General features: G+C 32.7%; 1 protein-coding gene across 1 annotated transcript; it reads left to right on the top strand.

The window, feature by feature from the left end:
- Positions 1–983: 983 nt before the first annotated feature.
- LOC143628771 (uncharacterized) lies at positions 984–7,861 on the top strand. The gene is made up of 18 exons (XM_077098262.1): positions 984–1,030; positions 1,154–1,199; positions 2,760–2,833; positions 3,080–3,145; positions 3,249–3,320; positions 3,426–3,498; positions 3,583–3,620; positions 3,699–3,809; positions 3,885–4,004; positions 4,077–4,157; positions 4,258–4,326; positions 4,388–4,465; positions 4,568–4,702; positions 4,789–4,896; positions 4,994–5,062; positions 5,164–5,226; positions 6,101–6,258; positions 7,324–7,861. The coding sequence occupies exons 2-18, from the start codon at positions 1,154–1,156 to the stop codon at positions 7,748–7,750; spliced, it is 1,788 nt and encodes a 595-aa protein (XP_076954377.1). The 5' UTR covers positions 984–1,030; the 3' UTR covers positions 7,751–7,861.
- Positions 7,862–9,235: the final 1,374 nt, after the last annotated feature.

A 9,235-nucleotide genomic window follows, 5' to 3' on the forward strand; every position in this document is an offset into this window, starting at 1 on the left:
CTTGGTGTCATTGACAATTGAGATTTAGTAGTAGGAATCAGGGTTAAGAACATATTGATTGATTAACAGGTAACAACCTCGCGTTCTAGTAATCCGAGTACCTAGTTCTTGATTAATCACAAATAATCACATTTACACAAAATCAAGATATTATGATTTATCCATTGAACCTTAACAAGAATGTTGCGTGATAACCCGAATTCCAAGAGAAATACTTGCCTGATCAATTGTTTACAACTTTCGTATTAGTTAATTTAGTTCTTAAAATCTAATCAAAAACCAACTTGAAAATTACTTCCTGTCATTTATATTTATATTAGTTTAATTGTAAGCTACTCAGTAATGCATATTCCACAAACTCTTCGTGTTCGACACCCATTTACCACTATCTAATTAGTTGTATTTGGTTTATTTTTGTGCGAGTCTTCGACTTCGTGTCAAATTTTGGCGCCGTTGTCGGGGAGTAGTGCGCAACGTGTGTTATTTTTGTAGTTTTTATTTAAATTGTTATTGTTAGTTTTACGCGGGTTGTGCTAGTGTGCAGGTACTCCTAGGTTTAAATTCATGTTTAACTGCCCATAACTGACCTGTTATAACCTTCAAAACTGATTAACCAAAACCGACATAATTGATCGGTTATGATTATTTTGATTGATAAAGTATTAAAGTCGTTTTTTACTACTATCCAATAACTTAGTAGATATAATTAATTAATGCTATTTATTATATAGAAAACGAAAATTCAAATGTACCTTATATAAGTTTTACTTCTATAGTTTTTTCGAATCCGAGTTTAAGCCTCAAATAAAGTCGTCTTGCAAGTTTTAACTATTGTACTCGGATGGCCCCATTTTGCGGTAACTGAAAAAAGTAAATTATTATTATTATTATATTATTATTATTATTATCCACCGAAACAGAAAAGGATAGAAGACTTTGAATCAAAAAGTCAACAACCCTAAACCGAACGTACGTCTTTCGAAGCTCAATCTTACAGTCGTTTGTGCGTGGATTCGAATTACGTTTGCTGGTAATCAATCAATCAACCAATCGGAGAATAATAATGCTTCATTTGCTTCATTATTATGTATTTGAAACCCTAGAAACTGATTTAATTGACTAATTATGTTATTATTATTATTATTAATTGCAGATGAGTCACTCAGTGGATCACAATTCAACTGTTAATAATAATAATCGTAAGTTTAACACTTTAATTCTCCAGTACCTACCTGCTTTGTTGTTATTATTATTAGCTACAATTTGAATTTAGAAGGTGCAAGTAAGCTGAAATTAGTAGAGATTATTAATTATAGGTTATTATTATTATTATTATTATTAACTACAATTTCAATTTTAAGGTGCAAGTAAGCTGAAATTAGTAGTGATTATTAATTCTAGGTTTTTATTATTAATTATTATTATTAACTACAATTTGAATTTAGAAGGTGCAAGTAAGCTGAAATTAGTAGAGATTATTAATTCTAGGTTATTATTATTATAGGTTTTTATTATTATTGTTATTATTATTATTATTAATTTAGTATTAACTACAATTTGAATTTAGAAGCTGCAAGTAAGCTGAAATTAGTAGAGATTATTAATTCTAGGTTATTATTATTATTATTACAATTTCGTTTTAGAAGCTGCAAGTAAGCTGAAATTAGTAGTCTAGCTAGAGATTATTAGTTCTAGGTTTGTTATTGTAAAATCATACACTATTTGGTTACAACTTACAAATCACATTATGACTTACATTCATCATCACACTAAAAGAGTTATAATTCAAAAGCTTATAATTAATCATAGTTATTAAAAAGCCCTAGCTTCTTGCGCCTAGGCCCGTTTTCCAGGAGAGGCTCAATAAATGCGCTTCGGCAGTGCCTAGTTCATCTGGTCAGAGAAGGAAAAAAATTAATCTTCAATGCAATTATACTAATCCTAAATTCGAAAGATTAAGAATTGTGCTTGAGGAATTAACTGATTCCAAAAAAACATCAAAGCCCGGAATTAGGGCTACGGCATCGCCATACGAGCTAATCATTAAAGCCGAAGCTTGGGGCTGTGTGGAACCAAGAAGGTGACAGGAACATGAGAAGATAAAAGCCGAGGAGTGCGACTGAAACTTAGATCTAGGAGAGGTCAAAGGAATTACATTGAACATTTAATTATTCAAGTCTTGGAATTACTTTTGAATCTTGACTACTTTGTAACTTTTGGTAGTATTATTAAATGTTATATAATAAATTTATTTTATTTATTTGAAGAATAGTATTATTTACTTGTACACAAGTAACATAATATATTTTTAAATTTATTATTTAAGCGCACATTTTTTTTTCAGGCACTCGCTTTTTTTTTATTTTGTGCCTAGCGAATTTGATAACTATGCTTGTAATAAATCATCTTGTGTTTGGTAGGCTTTGTTAACTGAGGATACAAACTTATAAGATCCCGGTAGTAGCAGGAACAGTTAAGGCCAATAACCGATCGTAGCAGTATTAGATTAGATTAGATTAGATTAGGCTTGTAGTATATTTGTTGGTCGTCTTTGTTTTTAATCTGAAAGTAGTACTGTAAGTTGGAGAAATTTCACTTCTCGAATTGGGCCTTTTTATTAAACCAAATCATATGTTGCCTCTTGATTTCGCGAGGTGCTAGCACAAAGAGTCCAAAAAAGTTTTTTTATTTTTTATTGTTTTTAATTTAACTGACTTTACAGTTCTATTTTTAATGAGTTTTGATATTCTTTCTACTAGAGCATGGAAGCAAAGGACTGGAAGTTTTTGTTGGTGGTTTGGCCCGTTCTCTTACTGAAGACAAGGTTCGCAAGGTTAGCCATCTCTTCATACTCATCACCTGGTTAACTTAGGTCTATTAGAATAGCTTCTTGTCTTTTGATTATTTGGGTTGTATAACTTTATATTATGCTCAATATTTGTTTATGCGTGCAAGGCTACAGAGTTGTATATGCGTTTCTTTGTGTTTTTCATTATATGCTATAGTGTTACGCTGTTACGTTCGATGTTTCAACTGTGTTGTATTTGAACTACTGTAACTTTGATTCCTGTTTCTTTAGGTGTTCTCAGCTTGTGGAGAAATTACGGACATTCGATTGATTAAGGATCATACGGGAAGCCTAAAGGTGATCTATTTATATGCCTTTACTGCATAAGCTTTAATGATAACTATTTCTAATATTCTTATATTTGTTTCTAACTTACCTGTTTTGCATAATATATACACAGGGGTTTGGCTTTATACATTTTGCAACAAAAGATGCTGCTGACAAAGCTCTGAAGGAGTTGAATGGATCTACGGTAAAGAATAATCTCCTAAAACTTATAGTTAATACTCTTTATAAAGGACAACTGAAATGAATGTTTAAAGGTATAAAGTTGATCTTTTTGCTCTGTATGTTTCAGCTAGAAGGAAAAAGGGTTGGTGTTCTTCCATCTGCTGCACAGGACACATTATTTATTGGAAACCTTAACAAGGGTTTGTTTTAATCTGTTCATAATACTGTTAATTTTAATGCTTAAAGTATTTCACTTCCCTTTATCGTATTTTTTTTCTTTGTAGGGTGTAGTGCTGATGATTTTAATAAGGTTATTCGGCAGGTGGATACATATTTTCTTGGTTATATTTGTTTTTGCTGGTCATAAGTTCATGTAACCAACTGTTTCTTGGTGGTATAGGTTTTCCCAGATGTTGTTTCCATTGATCTTTCACAGCTCCCAAGTGAGGCTGCTGCTAGCAAAAAGGTCAAGAACCGTGGCTTTGCTTTTGTGAAGTTTTCATCTCATGCTGTAAGTTATCTGTATACTTATCTCATCATCTTGTTGACCTGTCAAAGTTCAGTTTAGACTAATGTGATATCACAGGCCGCATCACGTGCATTTAGGCTTGGTTCTAAACCAGGTTTTGTTCTCGGTGATTCAATGCATCCTTCTGTTAAATGGGCTGAGGAGGAGGCTGGAGTTGATTCAGAAGAACTTGCTAAGGTGTTAATTTGTTTCATTTTGTTATGAATTGTTTGTTGTACATACACTTATACTTCATTTTTGTATTTCCAGATAAAAATAGCATTTGTCAGAAACTTACCCTCCAATACTGATGAAAACTACTTGAAGTTTCTCTTTGGGCCCTTTGGAACGGTCAGAGATACATATACTGCAGTTTATATAATTATATCTAACTTTTCGTTACATTAATTGTAAATTTTGATTGTTTGCAATTTTGTATGCTGTCTTTCAGATAGAAAAAGTGGTGGTGCATAACAAAGGCACTTCTTCAGTTGGATTTGTTCATTTTGCTGAAAGATCAGTAAGTGGCAAAACTTTAGCACTCAGTTAATTATAATTTCTAACTTTGCTTCTATACGTAGCACCTTGATAGCGCCATAGGGGAACTAAATGAAAAAGTTGTCTCAGGGCCAAAAGGCGGTCCATCATTTAAACTGCAGGTACTGTTAGTGTTAGTTACTATAGGTCCTTAGTTAGTTATCTATAAAAGAGAAACAAATATATCTGTTCATCATCCAAACTCATCTACATGATAATAATAGGTTGAAGTTGCAAGGCCTATGGATAAGAAAAGGAAGAGGACTTATGAAGATCCCCAAGCCACTAAGTTCCAACCTCAAATTCATAAGTCGGTATTGAATTCCTTCAATGGCCACCACGAAGACACACATCAAAAGGTTTGTAATTATTTGATTGATATTAACATTTTTTTAGGTTTTCATTCGCACTTAATTTGATATATGTGTGTTGTTCTTTCTATTAGGAACCGATAGGCGCTGATCCCCATGAAGCTGCTGTTCTACAGCTACCTGTTGCTGTCAGAGAGCGGCTCCTTCGGATTTTACGGCTCGGTATTGCCACTCGATACGATGTATGTTTTCACTTTTTAAATAACACACTCGCACACACATGCATATCAAGAAGTTGACCTGTTAAGTTTTTGATATTTTTTGTTAATTCCTTGGCAGATTGAAGTTGAATCATTAACTAGTCTTGCAGAATTACCTGAATCTGCAGCCATATTAGTCCTTGATCAGGTTAACGACATCTCCGTTGAATATTTGAATCTCTATATTATATAAAGTAAATATTATTTTAAAATTTTTATAACTTGATTAAGCTCTACATTTCTCTACAGTTCATGTTATCTGGAGCCGATGAGTATGACAAGAGAGCATATCTCACATCTCTAATTTCTAAGGTATGTGTTCTGTTTTCACAGTTATAGGTTAATTATTAGTTTTAGGCAGAATTTCATGTATGTGCTCTTAAAACTTCAAAAGGTTTTTAGTATCGTATATGTCCTTTCAAAATACGTGAAACATTCATAATTACTCATTTCTATTAAAATGATTCTAGACCATTAAATTCCCATTTTTACTCCTAGATAGTACATTAAGTACAATATTTATTTAGAACATCATGTATCTAAAGCCCCAAAACAACCGATACAAATCATTTAATTTAATTGCCTTTCTGCAAGGTGCAAAAACAACAAAATAAGTACCAGGCATGTGATTGTCAAGTAAAACTCTTGATTAATTCAATGTTTTGAAAAACACTAAAACTCTCATATTTAGATGGTTTATTCTCTTGTAATAATAGCTACCCCAATACACAAAATAAAAACAAGAAACATGAGTATCATTCTACCGTCCCAATTTTTTACTAAAACAGTTATACGTCAATACAAAGCTACCCTGCAAGATGCAGAAAAACAGAAGAAAACACCAAAGGGATGGCTAGTTTAGTTTTTGCAAATTTAATCCATCAATAATTCTTTAATATAATTGCCCTTATGCGAGGTGTAAAAACAAGTACCAGACACGTGATTGTCAAGTCAAGTAAAACTATTGATTAATTCAGTGTTTAGAAAACACTAAATCTCTCATATTGAGATGGTTTGTTCTCGTGTAATAATAGCTACCCCAATGCGCAAAATAAAAACGAGAAACACAAGTATCATTCTACTTTCCCAATTTTTTACTAAAACTGTTAATACAGTTATACATCAATCCAAAGCTAGTTTAATTTTTGCAAATTTAATCTATCAATAATTTTTATTTTGCATACAGTACCAGCGGGACAAACTTGAATTGAACCAACTACCTCCAAGTTTGTCAAGATTAAGGGAGACTAATGTTAGGGATCCAGTGAGCACGGGCTTCCACAGTAGGGCCCATCTTTCAGCCCTTGATTCTCTTGCCTTGCATGTTGACCTGAGTGTGCCTAGGTTTGTTTCTCGTACACCAAGCAATTTGGTTTATATAGTTCATCGCGCATATTTAATGGACATTTTGATTATCAGTAAAAGCTATGTACAATTAATAGGATCCAAGTATCCAACACGATTATTATTGATAATTAGCAAAAAAGTAAACACAAAACTAAGTCTGTTTCGGGGGCAATTGTCTCTCCCAGATCCGAATAATGCTTTATAAACCTTAATTCAATAATCAAATAAGCATAATCAATCTATGCACATACCCATACTTGTATAAACAACCATAATTAATAAAATATAATCATTTTCATACTTGGGCCTAAAAGTCTTGTGGTGCATATTACATAAAACTAACCAGAGTCTAGTGTAATTGCAGCATTCAAATGTAGTCGAGCTAGGCTGGGCAAGTAAGAACTGATTAAGACTTAAAACACTAACATTGAACACTAAGAGTTGATAATTAAGACTTAAACTCTGATATCGGGAATATCGGTGATATATCAGTCAAATATCGGTCAATATCGCACTAACAATCGTAACAAGTAAGAATTGATTAAGACTTAAAACAATAACATTGAACACTAAAAGTTGATAATTAAGACTTAAAACATTGATATCGGGAATATCAGTGATATCGGTCAAATATTGGTCAATATCGTTGATATTATCGGTACCGATATTCTGAATAGATATTATGACTTATATATCGCCAAGGGACCGATAACCGATACATCACTGATATATCGGCGATATCGACTGCTAAACCCTCATTCAATAGTCAGTCAAGCATAATCAATGTATACTTCTACACATACTTAAGTTAACTCCCATAAAAACGAAATATGATAATTTTCATATTTGGGCCTAAAAGTTTTGTATTGCATAAAACTAACAAAGAGTCTAGGCAATTAATCACAGCGTTTACATGTCGTCAAGCTGGGTTAGGTATTAGGTCAAATGGGTTTGTGTCAAAACAGGTTTTTTTAAGGAAAAAACGAGCCAAATGCTGGCTGACCTGTTTTCGTATCCCGTTTATTTTTTCACTCCTTGTTTATTTATTTGTGTGTAATGCAGGTCGGATAGTTACGCATCAAGTTATTCTTCACTATATTCAGATTACCGTTTATCAAGTCACACAGGCGTTTCAAGAACAGAAGAAAGGGATTCATTTCACCTGCATGAATTACCCGGTTCTTCTTCTACCGTCAATTACAATCAGTATTTAACAAATTCAAATGTTCCAACAGCTTATGGAAACATGGAGGAAATGAGCCCCAACCCGTCACACCAAATCCCAGCTTCATCTTCAGTAATATCTTATCTGAAGCCTGCTCAAGACGTGGACCGAATACCAGCACCATCCGGTGACGGTCCAGCTGCTCGTCCCCAAATGAGATTTGACCCGTTTACTGGTCAACCTTACAAGTTTGACCCGTTCACCGGTGAACCCATTGTTCCAGAAAGTGTGCCTAGCCCGTATGAGAACACGTACCGCCTATGAGCAATTTTTTTTATCGTTTCTCGACTGAAACAAGGGTTGGTTTAAGTTGATGCAGTTTATGTTAACTGTTAAGAGATGTTTGTTTAATGTACATTAGTGGAATTCTTTTAATTATTTTAAGTTTAAGAAAATTTGTAGCTGAGTTTTAGCTTGAGTATTTATTATTTAGAATATAAGAATAATAAATCTACACCTATAATAATAATTATTATATATGTTCGGTTGTGTATCAACTTTTACTTATGAGTCATTATTCAAATAATCACATTGAAAGTACCCAAAATAACAAATGTTATCCATTAGTGATATATACTATCATACTATATATTTTATTTACTATCATTTCACATAAAAGTAACATGGTAATTTAATAAATCTATGGCTGTTTTTTCTTATTCTTTTACTCAACATATCATTGTTGTATCCAATGTAGGTTGTACAAGGTGCATTGGAAGTTGTACTGGAAATGAGGGGTAGTTGCCACCAGAACAGAAGCTGTTGGGAATGTGAAGAACATGTGGTACAAGTCATGCTGTCTGTCACAAACAACATTAATCCTATGCTTGCATGTGCATGCGCCGCTTTAAGCACTATCCACATTTCTTCATTTCCTATGTAACCTTTTATTAAAATTGATTGATTTTAAATAATTTCAATTATTCTCTATGGGTAAACTTCACTCTTGAATAGTAACGGTCATAAAGGTGTATTTATTGTCAACGGTCCGTGATTAACGGAGTTAACTATCAGTTAGTCTGATGCTTACGTGGCACGTCTAGTTGTTAATCATCATTTATGTGGCAACATTACATGGCAATAATCATCTGTTTCTTTTTAAGAAAATTGATTTTAAATAATCCCTAACTATACTCTATTGGTAAATTACAGTGCCAACTATGACATTTGAAAAAAAAATACACCTTTAATAAAGACTCTTATTTGCCAATAGAACATAATAAAAATTATTTAAAACCAATTTTCCTTTATTTTACATGAAAGTTATTTTAATCTACACAAGAACATGACACACCTGTAAATTTTTTTAAGAAAAAGAAAAAAATAAATAATTTCGTAATGCTTACATTGGTGAGGAGCAAATTGATCATCCTTCGGTTTGAATTACATACCGTGGTGATCCAAACCACTTATTTTACAAAAACTCGTAACTAGAAAACTCTGTAGTTCAGCTTAAAAGATATTATTTCAACTTTTAACTTTCAAAGTAAGACTTTAACTCACGAACTCTCATAAACAAAATTATGATACTAGACTTATACTAGTAACCGACGAATATCTTTAATACCATAACAATGAATTTCATTTCTATTCTTAAAGTTACCCATTAAAGAATTTTGGGTGTCAACACCCATCCAACATGTTACATGTAATTATTAAACACAAAAGCATAGGGTATGATAAAAACAAGGGGTATTTTGGTAAAATGGGGAATTAGGTGGACCCCATTGGCATGTGCTGTTTACAGGT

This window comes from Bidens hawaiensis, unplaced genomic scaffold (assembly GCF_021521415.1).
Source record: "Bidens hawaiensis isolate Kalapana, Puna unplaced genomic scaffold, B.hawaiensis_p1.1 tig00005061_1, whole genome shotgun sequence".
Classification (NCBI taxonomy): Eukaryota; Viridiplantae; Streptophyta; class Magnoliopsida; order Asterales; family Asteraceae; genus Bidens; species Bidens hawaiensis.